General features: G+C 44.6%; 1 protein-coding gene across 3 annotated transcripts in view; it reads right to left on the bottom strand.

The window, feature by feature from the left end:
• larp1b (La ribonucleoprotein 1B) overlaps positions 1–19,178 on the bottom strand; it is a 61,379-nt gene that overhangs the window by 3,815 nt on the left and 38,386 nt on the right. For 2 of the 3 annotated variants that reach the window (XM_077620838.1, XM_077620842.1), the window contains 7 exons: positions 15,163–15,277; positions 14,526–14,695; positions 10,877–10,983; positions 1,426–1,586; positions 1,208–1,352; positions 1,029–1,138; positions 847–974 (listed from right to left, as the gene is read on the bottom strand). In XM_077620838.1, the coding sequence (XP_077476964.1) occupies positions 847–974; positions 1,029–1,138; positions 1,208–1,352; positions 1,426–1,586; positions 10,877–10,983; positions 14,526–14,695; positions 15,163–15,277 (936 nt within the window). The remainder of the gene's footprint in view (positions 1–846; positions 975–1,028; positions 1,139–1,207; positions 1,353–1,425; positions 1,587–10,876; positions 10,984–14,525; positions 14,696–15,162; positions 15,278–19,178) is intronic. The other variant, XM_077620839.1, reaches the window with a different exon arrangement.

Raw genomic sequence — 19,178 nt, 5'->3', positions numbered from 1 at the left:
AATTCTTCCAGTTTACAGTGCAGTTGAATCAAGATGACGGAAGCTGTAGCGATGGTGTAAATTTCAAAACATTTAAATTGGAAATTTGATACTTTTCCAAAATGGTTGCTTCAAAAAAAATGAAGAGACAATTTCTTTGGATTTCCGGACTTTATGGAGGCTGTCCAGGCTCCCGGAGTTTGCGTTGCATTTCCGGGTAAATCCCGGAAATTATGGGGTAGTTGGCAGCTCTGATATATATACAGTAAAAATATATATACACAAGCAGGGGTTGTTTAACAAATAAAAGATTGAGTTTACACACTTAAAGAAGGTGAAGAAATTCAATCACTCATCTATTAGGATCCGACAGCCGTTTCTGGCCACCATAAAAAAAATCAACTCTCTACGTTGCACGGTTTGGACAAACGTAGCGAGAAAATCTTAACATATACACACACTCACACAGCCATAAATCACGGTTTATCTTTTTCTGTTGCCTTTTAGACATTCTTGTTTTTACTTTTCAGAAGACTGAAAGTTCTTAAACAAGACAGGTGTTTGTTTTTTAAATTTTTTATTAAAAGAAATTATTTTTTTAATTAATGCAACTTTAACTAAATAAATGATTTCGATTTAGATGTCCATGAGGAAGGACAGGAAAGTCTAGGGTATGAAAGGGCAAGGTGAATAGTGGAACATTTTAACTCATTGGATGTTGTTGCCATACATCCAATCCATTTTGATTGGAAGGAGCTGGCAGCGTATATAGAGTTAAATATTTCCTTTTAATTGTTTGCATATTTTGTTTGTTACCAAAGTAGCTTTGAGCATTGCCTTCCAGGACATCATTGTCTTTCTACTTACCACCACTCTGAAATCTTCCAGGTTCTTGAACTGGGAGAGGTGTTTTTGCAGTTGTGGATCAATGGTCTGATTCTTCATCTTGGAGTACTTGAGGAAGGCCCAGAATTTCTCCAGCCCATACAGCTGACCTACAAGGAACCTCCGCTTAATGAAGACGCTCATTTCCAAATGGTGCCCGTTACCTTTCTCAAAGTCCCGAAGCGTTTCTTCCTGGAAGTCCTTGAAAAGGTCCAATCGGAACCGCTTCTCCAGGCCATAGCTGTAGTACCGGAATAGACACTCTAGGCCGTACCTGGGAAAAAAAAGAGTCTCAGAGTCTGTGCCTGTCATTTGCTTCCCATTTGAAAAAATGCATCTTTACCTGTAGTTGTCTTTGGCGTCCTCCAATGCGTACTGTTTGAAATCTTCGTACATCTTTCTGTTGAAGTTGTCTCTTAGAAAGAAAGACCAGAAGCGGAACAGCGTGTTCATCTCCTGCGATTGGCCCACGCCCAGTCGTTTACGCTCTGAAAAGGAAAGTAGCGTCGCCAAAAATCAGGGTGGCCGACGTCGGCATGTTGTTGTTCGTGTTGTCTGTACCGTTGAGGCAGCGTCGTCTGTATTTGTGGTAGCCCTGCTGCGTGAAGCCGTTGTCCCGCAGCAGCTCGTGCGACGGATGCCAGAATTTGGGCAGGGATTGTGGCGTACAGCCGTAGCTTCCCGTCGGTGGGGCGCCTTCTGAGGGCGAGGCGTTGGAACTGCTGTATGGACCACCACCAAACGGCAGGAAAAAAAGTTCAGTTCATTTGCAATAACGCCAAAATGACAAGAGATGACAGTGATTGGCTGAAAATGATAGTGATAGACAGAGTTGCTTTAAAAATGAAATGTTATTACATTAACCACACAATAACGTTGGCAGATTACAATTTAGAATGCTAAAACAACGGAAACGCATCATGTCACTGATTCTGTTCATAACTTTTATGGACAAGAGTGACATTGAGGAGGTCCGGTTTGGTTGCCTCAGTATTGCATCCCTGCTTTTTGCAGATTATGAGATTCTGTTGGCATCATCTGGCCATTATCTCCAACTCTTGTTGGAATGATTCGCAACAGTGTGTGAAGCGGCCGGTAGGAGAATCAGCACCTCCAAATCTGAGATTATGGTCCTCAGTTGGAAAAAGGTGGCATGCCATCTCCAGGTCAGGGATCAGGTCCTTTCCCAGGTGGAGGAGTTTAAGTATCTTGAGGTCTTTCAAATATGCATCCTCTCAAGACATTTTTATTTTCACAAAACTTTTGGAATCAATTTTGTTATGGATAAATAAGTTAAATACCATCTCAATGTTTTTTCTTGTTGGACGTTTACGTTAAGTACTTTTGTTTCTTTTGTCTGTGGATTTGGAGTACTTTTTAGTTCATCCAAGAATATTTGCAGGTACTATAGTGGATCTGGCTCTTGTTAAGTGAAGTCAACTATCAATATTATCAGCTAAGGATTTGTTGAAAATCAATACATTTTTATTGTTGGTGATGGAATTAACTGTGTAGAGGTGCCTAAACATGAATATGAGATCAATTTGAAAGTTAACCCATTCTTCACGTGACCAATAATGGACAAAACTTTCAAGAATATATACAGTGCCGTGAAAAAGTATTTTTCTGATTTCTGTGTTTTTGCATATTTATCACACACAAAGGTTTGACCTCATCAAACCAATTTTAGTATGACACAGAGAACCCAAGGAAATAGAAAATGCAGTTTCTAAATGCTGATTTTATTTACAAAGGCAGAAAAAATTACAAACTTGTATGGCCCTCTGTGAAAAAGTAATTGCCCCCTGAACCTAATAATGGGTTGTGCCATATTTGGCAGAAATATCTGAAAACAAGCGATTACGACAATTTGTGATTAGTCTTTCACAACGCTTTGGAGGAATTTTGGCCCACTCTTCTGTGCATGATTGTTTCAATTCTGCAACATTAGATGCATGAACAGCCCGTTTCAGATCACACTACAGCATTTCAATAGGATTTAAATCCATACTTTGACTTGCTCACTCCAAAATCTGAACTTCATGGATCTGCCGGTGCGCTTTGGATCGTTGTCATGCTGCATGCTCCAAGAGTGCTCGAGTTTGAGCGCACGAACTGAGGGCCGGACGTTCTCTTTCAAAATTTGCTGGTAGACAGCAGAATTCATTCTTACATCAATGACAGCACGTTGTCCTGGCCCTGAGGTAGCAAAGCAGCCGCCCCAGGCCATTACACTGCAACCACCATACTTCACTGTTGCGACAGTGTTCTTTTGATGAAACGCTGTGCCTTTATTTCGCCAAATGTAACGGGCTGCACACCTCCAATAAGTTCAACTTTTGACTCATCAGTCCACACACAGAATGTTCTTCCAAAAGTGTGGAGGATCATCAAGATGTTTTTTCGCGAACGTAAGATGAGCCTTTATATTCTTTTTGGACAGCAACAGTTTTCGCCTTGGGACTCTGCCATGGATGCCAGTTTTGGCCAGTGTTAGGGCAGCGAGGCTTGCAGTTCTTTGTGTTTTTCTAGGTTCTCTTGTGACCTCATGGATGAATCTTCGTCACTCTCTGAGTAATTTTAGCTGGCCGATCACTCCGGGGAAGGTTTGCCACTGTTCCCAGTTCTCTCCATTTGTGGATTATGGCTCTGACAGTGGTTCACTAGAGCGCCAAAGCCTTGGAAATGGCTTTGTAACCTTTTCCAGACTGAAAGATGTCTATCACTTTTATTCGCATTTCTTCTTGAATTTCTTTGGATTGTGGCATGATGCTCTAATCTTGTAGCCTACTTCACTTTGTCTGACAGGAGACGCCCGTCTATCCAGATCCAGCCTATACCACGGCCTGTTCGCACATTACATCCTCAAAGAAGACGAATATCTCACACTTGCTCCTTTTCGAAGCATCGGCCAGATTTTGCTCTTGGGAACATGCACTATAATGCAAAAATGGCATCAAGGATTGCAAACACACTCAACTCTGAGCAAGAATGGGAGTCACAAAAATTAATGGGTTAGTTGGATTCAGAGAAGACTCTTGAGTTACACACTCAATACGCATAACGGACCATACTACACGAGAACGAGGGTTGTTCCCTAACTCTAGGCATCACATAGCCCTCATGATTACGCTTAAATTGTGGACTTAGAGCATTAAAACGAAAAAGATTGTTATGAAATAAAAGAAATGAAGAAAAAGACAGGTTATGTACTACGAGGCGGCCTGCGACACTTCATGCTTCACGGTCAAGGCAGCCTGCGACCCTTCATGCTTCACGGTCAAGGCACCCTGCGACCCTTTGAGCTTCTCGATCGAGGCAGCCTCCGACATCGCCGTCGTCCCTCCAGAGACTGTCCAGGGTGAGGCGGATGTTTTTGTTCCCCTTTTAAAGCATGAGGACGATCAAACTTGTAGATTAAGGTTGGCTTTACCATGAAGCCCTCAGCAGCATACTCACACATGATGAGTGGAAGACATTGCTTGTGAAATTGGAACCCTGGCATTTTCAGTTCATTTTTGAATAAGAAAGTCCAGGAAGGCATCCTCTTCCAAACCATTCTCTTCAATTATGTGAGGTCTACCGAGGAGGCTTCTCCATACAGCAAAACAAACTTCTTTCTTTATGTCACGCACGGTAGATTCATTCATGATGCCTTAGATCAGGGGTCACCAAACTACGGCCCGCCGGCACATTTGGACAATACCAGAGACGCTATCGGATTTTTTTCCTATTTGGCCTTGAAGACTGGGACATTTTAATCTTGTGTTTGGTTCATTGCACCCCTGCTGAGCCCACAAATCATCCCAGTGAAGCGGGGCTTCGCATTGCTTCTTTGGTGACACGCGCGGGGAGAGTGTTTCCCTTTGATGCATGCGGGCACGTCCAACGTTGGATGCGCGAGCACAGTGATACCGCCGAGACATCTGGACAATCGCAGGTGAGGGCGGAGCCCTGGGACCATCGCGGACTATTCAAGCATATAAAAACTGTGCAACCTGTTTGAGAACGGAATAATGGCGAAAAAGTTATGTAAGAGACAAATTGATTCAGAATGCAGGGTATTTAACCTGGAGTGGACAAACGATTATTTTTTTATTCAATGCAAAGAAAAGGCTGTTTGTCTCATTTGTCAAGAGACGGTTGCGGTATTCAAAGAATACAATCTTCGCCGACACTATGAATCCTGTCACAAAGACAAGTACGATAGCTTGCAAGGCCAAATACGAGCAGACAAACTCTCAAAGGGAAAAAGTGGACGACTATCTCAGCAAAATATATTTGTACGCCAAGCTCAGCTGAACCAGGCATCCGTTCGGGCCAGCTTTCGGGTTGCTAAACTGATAGCAAGCAGCGGTAAGCCTTTCACTGACGGAGGGGTTTGTTAAGAAATGTATGGGTGCTGTCGCGGAGGAGGTGTGTCCCGAGAAGTAAGATGCATTTAATGCCGTAAGTCTGTCGACGAATACAATGACCAAACGCGTTGAAGAAATCGGGAGTAATGTATATGCCCAGCTGTAGCAGAAGACGAAAGCAATTTGACTTTTTTTCATTAGCAATGGATGAAAGCACGGACGTGCAAGACACAGCGCAACTGCTCATTTTTATTCGTGGAGTTAGCGCAAACTTTGAGATATGCGAGGATCTGGCAGCCCTCCAAAGTCTCAAAGGGACTACAACGGGAGAGGATATTTTTGACAAAGTGTGCCAAACCATGGAGAAGTTGGACCTGGACTGGTCAAAGCTAGCTAGCATCACGCCACGGGGCTCCTAGCATGGTGGGCGAAACTCGCGGTCTAATGGGACGCATGGCTTTTTTTTCTATGAAGAACCCAGAGAGAGTTATTTAGTTATTATTTATTTCATAAATAGTGTTATTTATTTCCTGTTTTTTCTGTGAAGAACTCAGAGGGTTATTTAGTTATTTATTTCATTAATAGTGTTATTATTTGTTTCCTGACTTTTTTTCTGTAAAGAACCTGGAAAGGGTTATTTGGTTATGTGTGGCTTTCTGGAAAACAATAAAAAAAATTAAGCTCCCCTACGATCGTCACACTTTTTCTGTTACAAACTGACACTGGCCCCCCATCAGAGAAGGGAAAGGTTATGTGGCCCTCACAGGAAAAAGTTTGGGGACCCCTGCCTTAGATGATGCAGGATGCTTAGGAGGCATTTTCAACGGCGATTCAAAATCAAAACAATGCTGGAATAGGCTTGGCCTAGTCTCTCTGTGCGCAATGCGAAATGTAATCCGAAGAAAATAGGAAAAAGCAAGACAGCGTCCTTCTCAGCTGTTTGTACTCCATTCTTCTATGGTGAAATTTTGATTCTTCTTCTGTGCAGAGTGCCATCCATTTCAGCGCCGAAGTGGTAATCTGACTTCCGCAGTTTTTCCTCTCCTGTCTTTCACTTGCGAGTTTCAGCGGGAATTTTGATCTTTTTAATACTTAATATAAATCCCACGATGTACCAAAGCCGTGAAGTGGTGAAGGGTCACATAGTTCTTTAATGCTGTGTGTATATCGCGATTTCACTATTCCTGCAAAATGATTAGCTGTTCCTCCTTCTTTGTCCCCTGAACGTTGGGCTGGAACTAGCGTTCACCTCGCATCAGCACCCCCGTTTTTTTGTGTATACGTGTGTGTGTGGGCAAGTGTGCGTTGACATAACCGCCAAAGAGCGTATGTGTTAGCCGAGCGTACAATTGAGATGAGACAAGCTCCCATCCCTTCACCACCAAAGGACGTAATTGCAGCACAAATTCAAAGTGTCAAAGATCAATCTATCACTTAACGAACAGCTGTCACAGCTTGCTTATGTCTGGTGAGGCAGCAATAAGTTGAGTTGCTCAGCAAAAGAGATACAGTGGGGAAAATAAGTATTTACTCAACCACCAATTGTGCAAGTTATCCTACTTGAAAAGATTAGTGAGGCCTGTAATTGTGCACATGGGTAAACCTCAACCATGAGAGACAGAATGTGGAGACCCCCCCCGAAAATCACAGTTTGATTTTTAAACAATTTATTTGTAAATCATGGAGGAAAATAAGTATTTGGTCAATACCAAAAGTTCATCTCAATACTTTGTTATGTACCCTTTGTTGGCAATAACGGAGGCCAAATGTTTTCTGTAACTCTTCAAGCTTTTCACACACTGTTGCTGGAATTTTGGCCCATTCCTCCATGCAGATGCAGTGATGTTTTGGGGCTGTCGTTGGGGAACATGGACTTTCAACTCCCTCCACAGATTTCCTATGGGGTTGAGATCTGGAGACAGGCTAGGCCACTCCAGGACCTTGAAATGCTTCTTACAAAGCCACTCCTTTGTTGCCCTAACTGTGTTTGGGATTATTGTCATGCTGAAAGACCCAGCCACGTCTCATCTTCAATGTCCTTGCTGACGGAAGGAGATTTTCACTCAAAATCTCTCGATATATGGCCCCATTCATTATTTCCTTTACACAGGTCAGTCGTCCCGTTCCCTTTGCAGAAAAACAGCCCCAAAGCATGGTGTTTCCACCACCATACTTCACAGTGGGTATGGTGTTCTTCGGATGCAATTCAGTATTCTTTCTCCACTAAACATGAAAACCTGTGTTTCTACCAAAAAGTTCTATTTTGGTTTAATCTGACCACAACATTCTCCCAGTCCTCTTCTGGATCATCCAAATGCTCTCTAGCGAACCCTAGACGGGCCTGGATGTGTACTGGCTTCAGCAGTGGGACACGTCTGGCAGTGCAGGATTTGAGTCCCTGGTGGCGCATTGTGTTACTGATAGTAGCCTTTGTTACTGTGGTCCCAGCTCTCTGTAGGTCATTCACTAGGTCCCCCAGTGTGGTTCTGGGATTTTTGCTCACCGTTCTTGTCATCATTTTGACGCCACGGGGTGAGATCTTGCATGGAGCCCCAGATCGAGGGAGATTATCAGTGGTCTTGTATGTCTTCCATTTTCTAATACTTGCTCCCAGTTGATTTCTTTACACCAAGCGTTTTACCTATTTCAGATTCAGTCTTCCCAGCCTGGTGCAGGTCTACAATTTTGTCTCTGGTTTCCTTCGACAGCTCTTTGGTCTTGGCCAGAGTGGAGTTTGGAGTGTGAGAGACTGAGGTTGTGGACAGGTGTCTTTTATACCGATAATGAGTTAAAACAGATGCTTTTAATACAGGTACCTTGTTAGAAGAAGTTAGACCTCTTCGACAGCCAGAAATCTTGCTTGTTTGAAGGTGACCAAATACTTATTTTCCACTCTAATTTGGAAATAAATTCTTTAAAAATCAATGTGATTTCAGTTTTTTTTCCACATTCTGTCTCTCATGGTTGAGGTTTACCCATGTTGACAATTACAGGCCACTCTATAATCTTTTCAAGTAGGAGAACTTGCACAATTATGCTAGCCGGTAGCGTATGTTAAGATAGCTGTTAGCATAGGTTAGGCTAGCCGCTAGCGTGTTTTTTAAAGACAGCACGGGCAAAACTAAGTTCGAAAATGCTTTAGTCAGGTAAAAAGGTACACTGTGATATAAACAGTTCGGCGTTCAATACTAAGCCCCACTGTCAGTCAGAGTTGTGTATTCTGGGAACTTGATTCCAGCTTTGGCGAAAGGTCGAACAACAGCGCTGGCCAACACTTGAGCCCAGTCATCCACAATCCATTGTAACTCGCGACATTCATCACTCCCAAGCCTTTGATTCACCTCGCTGTTATATCGGCATCGACAATTCATTCTAAATCATCAACGTAACTCGAGCGACGCTGCCTGCCCGATCTACAGACGCTCCCCTACTTACGAACATTCGAGTTACGAACAACGGTACATACGAACATGTCTGCAAATTGCGTTTATGTCGAAGAATGTTCGTAAGTTCGATTTTGTATTGCGCGCCTTTTTCCAAGTAGTGCTTCTTTCCGCCGCTAATACCGACGCCTGGCGCTGTGAGAGCTCAGCTCACCTAGCATCCACCTTCCTCTGCCCAGTTCGTTGCAACGCGGAAGTGCGTGAACGTATCTCCAGTGCGCAAAGAACCTTTTTCATTTGTATCATTAAATATCTCGTGCATCCATTATTGAATATGGTTGGTGAAAATCGAAAGGCTTCTATTGAGGGAGGTGCAAGGAAGAGGCAAGCCATTTCATTTGAAATGAGTGGCAATAATAACGAAGCTTGATGCGCGTCAGAAAGTGGTGAGCGTTGCACGTGAATACAGACGCTCCCCTACTTACAAACGAGTTAGGTTCCGAGCGATTGTTCATAAGTTGAATTTGTTTGTAAGTTGATTCAGTGCTATATTTGGTATTATAATTTATGTTTAAGGCCTATATAAGTATATTGAAGGTTTATATAAGTGCATTTGTATGTTTAAGGCTTGTATAAGTAACACGCATTGGTTGGTACTGAAAAAACATTTAATAAAATGGAGAGAATATGTACAGTACTGTATAGAGAGAGAGAGATTTATGTATTAGAAACTGGCCGAAAGAAGCGATCTAACGACGATTGCACAGTTTTCTTCTTTTTTTCCATCATAAATGATGCAGTAGCACTGTATGGCATCATTCAATTGATTTGCAAACTTTGTGCAACGTTCAATAAAAACAGACCTGCTGCTCGATCTTTCCGTTTATAAATGGTACTGACGGTCGAACGATTCAAGTTGTATGCCCGTGCAACGCTCACCACTCTCACGCGCATCAAGCTTCGTTATTATTGCCACTCGTTTCAAATGAAATGGCTTGCCTCTTCCTTGCACCTCCCTCACTAGAAGCCTTTCGCTTTTCACCAACCATATTGAATAATGGCTGCACAAGATATTTCATGATAAAAATGAAAAAGGTTCTTTGCGCACTGGAGATACGTCACGCACTTACGCAACTTACGCACTGCAACGAACTGGGCAGAGGAAGGTGGATGCTGGGTGAGCGGAGCTCACAGCGCCAGGTGTCGGTATTAGCGGCGGAAAGAAGCACTACTCGGAAAAAGGCGCGCAATACAAAATCGAACTTACGAACATTTTTCGACATAAACGCAATTTGCAGACATGTTCGTGTGTACCGTTGTTCGTAAGTCGAATGTTCGTAAGTAGGGGAGCGTCTCTACAACTTGAATCGTTCGACCGTCAGTACCATTTATAAACATAAAGATCAAGGAGCAGGACCCAAATATTGAACGTTGCACAAAGTTTGCAAATCAATTGAATGATGCCATACAGTGCTACTGCATCATTTATGATGAAAAAAGAAAACTGCAATCGTCATTCGATAGCTTCTTTCGGCCAGTTTCTAGTAAATCTCTCTCTCTCTCTAATGTATGTATACAGTACTGTATGTATTCTCTCCATTTTATGAAATGTTTTTTTCAGTACAAACCAATGTGTGTTACTTATACAAGCCTTAAACATACAAATGCACTTATATAAACCTTCAATATACTTATATAGGCCTTAAACATAAATTATAATACAAAATATAGCACTGAGCAACTTACGAACAAATTCAACGTATGAACAATCGCTCGGAACGTAACTCGTTCATAAGTAGGGGAGCGTCTGTACTATGTTGGCCATCCATTAGCAATCCGTTAGCAAAGCTGTAAAATTGTGTTAGATCCATGGCTTCAGTCCATTTTCCAAGCGTTCACACCCGCATTGTGTTATCATTCATGTCAGGCATTTCCTCTGTATAGCTCTAATATGCTGTTTCTTTGAGTATTGAGTGTTTTTGAGGGTTAAAAGCGCTGCGAGCACATGGAAGTCAAATGCCTTGCCACTCCACTGGGATGTTTTGAATGGATTTACCGTAATGCTTGGAATGTGCGGGGAGGCTATTTTTAGGGTGAACGTCCGCTGGGTTGATCCCAATAAGTGCCGGCAAGATATAAAACCAGTCACTCAAGCGGTCAGGGCCATACAAAAATTGAATTTAGAGCACAGACAATGCACATCGACCATTTTAGAGAAAATTTTAGACTTTAAGGTGCACCCTATAGGTGTGAAAATATGGTAATTCATCGTACCTAATGGAGGCGGAGCGCGGCCTATGTTCACGCGAGTCCATCACCCAGCCAATGTGTGCTTCATGCGGGGGGTTGGAACTATGCCGGGTCTTCTTCTTCCTGGGCATCTGGAGGGACAACATAATTAGGACCGCTGATGGAATACTATGACAGCTAGTGTGTCATCTGGGCTAAGATGTCCTGCATTTATTATTTATTTTTTATAGCTTAAAAAAACCCATTGTTTTTAAAACTCACACTTCCTTTAAAACAAGGCCGGTGGTGTGAATTTCGAGGCAATTAAATTGGAAATTTGATACTTTTCCGAAATGGTTGCTTCAAAAAAAATTAAGTGACAATTTTTGGGGATTTCCGGAGTTTAGGGAGGTTGTTAGGGGTACCAGAGTTTGCGTTACTTGTCCGGGTAAACTCCGGAAATTCCAGATAAGTCTGTATATGGATTTGCCATTGATTTCAATGGCAGTCAAAGGAACCTAGAGGTTTGTAACAATGTATCTATACAGTATGCCCTCTAATTTCACAGATAATGTAGACCAGACATGGCCGCTATAATAAAAAAAAAACGCCAAGTAGGATCAGCCATTATTTCTACCATACACACGTTTTTGCCTCCAGACATTATCAAGAAGTGCTGATATTAAAAGTTACACAATTATATAAATGTGTAAATACTTAAAGTACTCTATTCACCTCTGAGAATAGCTCTTCTCTGCTTAATCTTAATGCAAAAATGACAATGAAAGATCTGTGCTGTACGATTAGGGTGAAGTGAAGATGACGATTTAGTACGCATGTTATTGAGAGTGTTATTCAAAGTCAGCTGTTGAGAGGTATCGTCTGGTCAGCAGGAGGAGCTTGTGCGAGAAATTTTTGGGGCACAATGAACACAGTGGATCTGTTTCTTTTTTGAGCAAAAATGGATTTGTACAAGGACATGATACTGTCAAGACGATAAATTAGCCATATTCGATTGCAATAACCATGTTGTCATCAATTTCTGGGATACTTTGTTTCAAACGGAGTCATATTGAACATTTCTTGCCGATTTCTCAAAGTACTACGACCACGTTATTCCTCTTTATTGCCGTCATCGTTTTGGTGGAAATTAATCTTCCTCTTTGCTTCTTCGCGCCGTCTTACCCGCCCAGAGAGTTCTATTTTCGGTTAAGAGCGACGGGGTCCACCCGGTGCATTTAATGAGAAATTTAACTTATACTTTGCTCCTCTGTGGTGTCTAGCCGTTTTACCCGCCTCGTGAGCTCTTTTTTCGGATAAGGGCGACGGGGTCCACCACAATGTTGCCCGGAGTTTGCACTTTAAAACATTTCTGGAAAATTCCACTATCAGCTCCGCTAGCTCAAGACTACCGGCCGTCCTGTCCGCTTAGAAGGCTCTATTTTCGGATAAGAGTGGGGGCCTCTGCCCTAAGGTTGCACAGGGCTCGCATCTCTGAAAAAAATCTATCCTCACCAAGGCTCCCAGTCGTCTAGATTACTCAGAGAGGTCTATTTTCCACACCACCCACACCAACCTCTGGAAAAAGTCTCACCCACTCACCGTGGAGGTAGTGGATGTGAGACGTATGCTCAGTGCTGTCAACCCTAGGAAGGCCACAGGACCGGATGGAATACAAGGGAAAGGATTCAAGGCATGTGCTGACCAACTAGCACCAGGTTTCACTGACATTTCAACCTGTCACTAGAAGAAGCCACCTATGTTAGAATGCTCGACTACAGCTCAGCCTTTAACACAATAATACCGGGCATTCTTATTCTCAAGTTGGCCAACCTGGGGTACCACCTTACATCTGCTCCCTGGATCAAGGACTTTCTGGTCAACCGACCCCAGCACGTGAAGCTGGGTGGCCACCACTCATCTGCCCGCATGCTCAGCACCAGCTCACCCCAAAGCTGTGTGCAGACCAACGCACCCCGAGAACATAATTGTGAAATTTGTGGATGACATAATGGTGGCAGCAGAGGCTACAGTTCCTGAGTGCTCAGGAAGGAGCAACTAAGAAACCAACATGCTGGTGACTTTCAACCGGTCAGCCATTGAGAACATGCTGACCTACGCTGTGTCAGTGAGGCACTCAGACTGCACAGAAGAGGACAGGACAAGACTGCAAAGGGTGATCACAGCCCAAAAGATCATCAACTGCCACCTACACCCCCTGTCAACGATCTACAAATCCTGGTGCCTAGAAATGCCAAAGAGCATCATAAAAGACAATAAACATCCCGGCTTCCACCTCTTCACCCTGCTGCCCTCTGGCAGGCGGTACAGGACCATAACAGCCAAAACAAACAGACTCAAGGACAGTTTCTTCCCAAGAGCTGTTACCATACTCTACTCAAGTTCTATACCTAGGAAGACCTAATCTGGACAAATTTATTATCTTGTACTTGCACTCAAACTCCATAGGCTGCCAACGACTTTAGTTACTTTTTGTATCTGATTACTTATTTATGTGACAACTTATTCATGTTGACTACTTATTTATTGATGATTTATGTGTAAAGCTTTAAATCTCATTATACTTGTGGAATAACAATAAGGGCATTTAATTACATTTTCGGTTAAGAGCAACGGCCTCCGTCCGGAGCCCACCATTTTTCTTCTTCGGAGCGGAGTTGAGTGATGGTCTTCTGTCTTCCGCCATTTTCTGAGTGGCAAGCGGAAGACAGGGAAGTGTCTTTTGGGAATTTTGACATTTATATTTTTATTTTTGTATTTGGATATTGAATATAAAATACCACGAGAGTGAAGCCGCAAAGTGCTGAAGGATGACTGTACAGACGCTCCCCTACTTACGCAATCATTCAATTGATTTGCAAACTTTGTGCAATGTTCAATATTTGGGTCCTGCTGCTCGATCTTTCTGTTTATAAATGGTACTGAATGTGCAACGCTCACCACTCTCACGCGCATCAAGCTTCGTTATTATTGCCACTCGGCTTGTCTCTTCCTTGCAACTCCCTCAATAGAAGCCTTTAGCTTTTTACCAACCATATTCAATATTGGATGCATGAGATATTTAATGATACAAATGAAAAAGGTTCTTTGCACACTGGAGATACATTCACGCACTTCCGCATTGCAACGAAGAAGAAGGTAGATGCTGGGTGAGCTAAGCTCTCACAGCGCCAGGCGTCGGTATTAGCGGCGGAAAGAAGTACTACTCCGAAAAAGGGGCGAAATACAAAATTGGACTTGCGAACATTTTTGGACTTAAACGCAATTTGCAGACATGTTCGTATGTACCGTTGTTCGTAAGTTGAATGTTCGTAAGTAGGGGAGCGTCTGTACTGATTTTGAAAAAAATCAAATTTTAAACTTCTTTTCATTTTTATTTGGATAAGACGCACATAACTGTTAATGGAGCACTATGTCTTACGTGGGCTCAAGTGCCAACGAACACCACAAGGATCCAAGCGGTTTGTTTTTTAATTTTAGTCAAATTTTAAAAACATAATTCATTAAAAGTTCATTTTTTTATCTTTTGTTTATTTTACTCCAAATGTATTGATTTGGGCTCATGTGTGCTCAATGCTGGATCTTTTTAAAATTATTATTATTAAATTCATTTTATTTGTATTTTTTGTGAATATTTGACTTAAACTTTGATGGATGGCCACCACTCTCCCACCTGTCCGTCAACAGCAGAGCTCTCCTTCATCACTGGGTAAAATCGTGGTGCCTTTTTGGGGTCCTGGCGCCCGGGGGTGCGTGGGGTTCTGGGCGTCCTGGGAGGGCGGACCTCAGGTGACGCTGGCACTGTTTTAGGCAGCGAGTGGGCCATTTCCGTCTCGCCCAGCTCTGGAATCACAACACGTAGGGGTCAAGCAGGGAAGAAGCCTCACCCATCAACCATAGATATCACATATATTTAGAGTTAGAGGTGAACGCGCGCCAATTGGGATGGCGGTTATCACTTGTCGGCAATTTTGCGTCATTGGACAATATCTATAACTTTCTAAATTTTCAAACAATTTTGAAACAGCTTGGTTTTTCACGAATGTCAGCAAATAAATTAATAAGTAAATAAATTAATAAGTAAATTAATTGCAAACTTAAAAATTATTTCTTTCAACATCAAGCCAGAATCATTGCCATGTTAATGCAAACTGATAACCATCTGAAAGCCTAAAGATTCTGTGTTGTTAAGAAAGAATTTCACCGCTTTACGATGGCCACTGGTTACTTATGCTATCACGTCTGACTTTTCTCATTTGGCTATCGATTTGTGATATTTATTAGTCAACCACCTCTGTGGCCAAACTCACCAACGGGCAGTAAGGACGGCACTTCCTGGTTGAGGTCCACGGAGGCCTTTGGCGCGAGTGTGTCAAACTCATCTTGGCTGATGACGCTAAGTTTCTTGAAGTTCTCCACTTCCTGCTAGAGAACAGAGGAAGAACAGCTTTTTACTTTGGTATTTTTGGCTCTCGTCATAGGTTGTAACATGGCTGATAGGAGAGCATGAGGGGAAAACATGACACATGGCAGGTGGACTTTGAACATTACACACAGTGACCTTGCTGCGTGCATTAATGTGTGTTCAGGCCTGACAGTTCCCATGTGTCATGTACTGTCGCAAATACTGATCTTAACTCTCCGGCGTTGACATATGCACCGGCACGTCCTGTGCGCATGTCATTCTTCAAGCCTCAGAACTTCGTATTTAGGTCACCCACATATACGTATATACACATTCATATATACATACATACATATACAGTGGTACCTCGAGATACGAGCTTAATTTGTTCCGGGACTGAGCTCGTATGTGTCGATATTCTCGTAACTCGAACGAACGTTTCCCATTGAAATCAACTAAAAACAAATTAATTATTTCCAACCCTCTGAAAAAACACCAAAAACAGGATATTGGATTGGAAAAAATGTTTTATTTGTTCTAATTTGCCATCTATTAACAAAGTAACACAACTAGTGGTTTAATATTATTAAAATGTGTTTAATAGTACTAAAATTATACAGATTTCGAAGGGGGGGAGAGAGAGAGACGGACAGAGAGAGGGGGGGGGGGCTTTTTTCACGGCAATGCTGTCGTAACATAACATAAACAAATTTAAATGAACTTGGATTACGATGCAGACACACTCAAAAATAAGTTTAATCTAACCTTACACTTAACTTAATTCTAATTTTGTATTAAAGTTGGACACCTTTCTTCTCCCGGGTTGGCTCTATTTGCCCCGCCTCCAACTTGACTTTCACTATCGATGGGCTGTTTGCTTTTGTATTCCCTTCAAAATATTCCGAAAATGATGCACACAAATGTCCTCACAATAGGATAACGCACGACCACTTGCCAACGAGAAGTAATATATACTCCTCATATTAGCGATCACGACAGCGTACTCTTAACCGAACAAACAAATTTAAATTAACTTGGATTAATATATACAAACACACTCAAACATACGTTTAATGTAACTTTACACAAAACTGAAAAATTTTGAGATGCGAGAAAGCCAGGTGGCCATGACATGAGAGGCTGTTTATCATTGTAGCGCACTGTCTTTTTTTGCCGCATCTCTTTCGTGTATAACAGATATCTACGAGCACTGAACGATTTCTTCACACGATTTTCTCCGACACATGGACCAGAAAACGCACAACCCGCATGCGCGGGCAAAAAGAGGGCTTTCTGGGTAATTAAGTATACTCGTGCACACAATACTGATAGCCAATGGCACTCTTTCTCAGAATAAAACTTCATTACCCACAATCCATACGTGGGAAGGCTGTGCTGTTGCATTTTTTCCTTCCGTAGCCTGTTAGCTCCCGCGATCGCTCATTCAAGACTACTTCTCGTTGGCAATTGGTCGTGCGTTATCCTATTGTGAGGACATTTGTGTGCATCATTTTCGGAATATTTTGAAGGGAATACAACAGCAAACAGCCCATCGATAGCGAACGTGAGGGTGGAGGCGTGGCAAACAGCTAACCGGCCAGGAGAAGAAAGGTAAAACAAATTAAAACAAAATTAGAATTCAGTTTTGTGTGAAGTTACATTAAATGTATGTTTGAGTGGGCACTCGGACGTTTCGTCGAAAGACGTTTGGTCCCCGGACGTTTGGTCGACCGGACGTTTGGTAGAACGGACAGGTCGTCGACCGGACATTTGGTAGAACGGACGGGGCGTCGACCGGACGTTTGGTCGACCGGACGTTTGGTAGAACGGACAGGTCGTCGACCGGACGTTTGGTAGAACGGACGGGGCGTCGACCGGACGTTTGGTAGAACGGACTCTCTCCCATGATTATAATTTTGAGAGCAAGAGATTACCTGGTTGCTCGCCGTCTCTCTCTCATAGTTTGACAGCGAGCGAACCCGGCGACCAAACGTCCGTTCGACCTAACGTCCGGTCGACGGCCCGTCCGGTCGACGGCCCGTCCGTTCGACCGGACGTCCGGTCGACGGCCCGTCCGTTCGACCGGACGTCCGGTCGACGGCCCGTCCGTTCGACCGGACGTCCGGTCGACGGCCCGTCCGTTCGACCGGACGTCCGGTCGACGGCCCGTCCGTTCGACCGGACGTCCGGTCGACGGCCCGTCCGTTCGACCGGACGTCCGGTCGACGGCCCGTCCGTTCGACCGGACGTCCGGTCGACGGCCCGTCCGTTCGACCGGACGTCCGGTCGACGGCCCGTCCGTTCGACCGGACGTCCGGTCGACGGCCCGTCCGTTCGACCGGACGTCCGGTCGACGGCCCGTCCGTTCGACCGGACGTCCGGTCGACGGCCCGTCCGTTCGACCGGACGTCCGGTCGACGGCCCGTCCGTTCGACCGGACGTCCGGTCGACGGCCCGTCCGTTCGACCGGACGTCCGGTCGACGGCCCGTCCGTTCGACCGGACGTCCGGTCGACGGCCCGTCCGTTCGACCGGACGTCCGGTCGACGGCCCGTCCGTTCGACCGGACGTCCGGTCGACGGCCCGTCCGTTCGACCGGACGTCCGGTCGACGGCCCGTCCGTTCGACCGGACGTCCGGTCGACGGCCCGTCCGTTCGACCGGACGTCCGGTCGACGGCCCGTCCGTTCGACCGGACGTCCGGTCGACGGCCCGTCCGTTCGACCGGACGTCCGGTCGACGGCCCGTCCGTTCGACCGGACGTCCGGTCGACGGCCCGACCGGACGTCTGGTCGCCGGGTTCGCTCGCTGTCAAACTATGAGAGAGAGACAGCAAGCAACCAGGTAATCTCTTGCTCTCAAAATTATAATCATGGGAGAGAGAGTCCGTTCTACCAAACGTCCGGTCGACGGCCCGTCCGTTCGACCGGACGTCCGGTCGACGGCCCGTCCGTTCGACCGGACGTCCGGTCGACGGCCCGTCCGTTCGACCGGACGTCCGGTCGACGGCCCGTCCGTTCGACCGGACGTCCGGTCGACGGCCCGTCCGTTCGACCGGACGTCCGGTCGACGGCCCGTCCGTTCGACCGGACGTCCGGTCGACGGCCCGTCCGTTCGACCGGACGTCCGGTCGACGGCCCGTCCGTTCGACCGGACGTCCGGTCGACGGCCCGTCCGTTCGACCGGACGTCCGGTCGACGGCCCGTCCGTTCTACCAAACGTCCGGTCGACGGCGCGTCCGTTCTACCAAACGTCCGGTCGACGGCCCGTCCGTTCTACCAAACGTCCGGTCGACGGCCCGTCCGTTCTACCAAACGTCCGGTCGACGGCCCGTCCGTTCTACCAAACGTCTTTCGACGAAACGTCCGGTCACGGTTTAAGTGTGTCTATATACGTATATTAATCCAAGTTACATTGCCCGAAAATGGGGTAAAATCCAGCCGAAAACAGCATTTATTGATTAAATACAAATACTGGAGCTTTTTAGACATCAGAACCGGGCCCGGAGTATCATTTCCCCGGTAAAAAGACAGCGATGAACGTCGATACGTCCATACGTGAAATGACAAAAAATGCACTAAAATTAGGTAAAATCCACTTCCTAGCAGCATTTATTGATTGAATACAAATACTGGAGCTTTTGAGACATTACAACCAGGCCAGGGGGGTGATTTCCTCGGGAAAAGACAGCAATGGACGTCAATGGCAAAACGGCAAAAATTAAACTGGGATAAAATCCACATCCTAGCAGCATTTAGGGATTAAATACAAACACTGGAGCTTAAATACAAACAGTGGAGCTTTTCAGATATCAGAACCGGGCCCACAATTGAAATATTATTTAGGAATATAGCCATATTATACTCACCAAAAATTATTTTTAACTGTACACAATATCCATCCTCCTTTCTTTCTTCCTTCTT

The sequence above is a fragment of the Stigmatopora argus genome, chromosome 15 (genome assembly GCF_051989625.1).
Source record: "Stigmatopora argus isolate UIUO_Sarg chromosome 15, RoL_Sarg_1.0, whole genome shotgun sequence".
In the NCBI taxonomy this organism is placed as follows: Eukaryota; Metazoa; Chordata; class Actinopteri; order Syngnathiformes; family Syngnathidae; genus Stigmatopora; species Stigmatopora argus.
The sequence above is the reverse complement of the archived record's forward strand: the minus strand, read 5'-3'. Positions and strand labels throughout refer to the sequence as shown.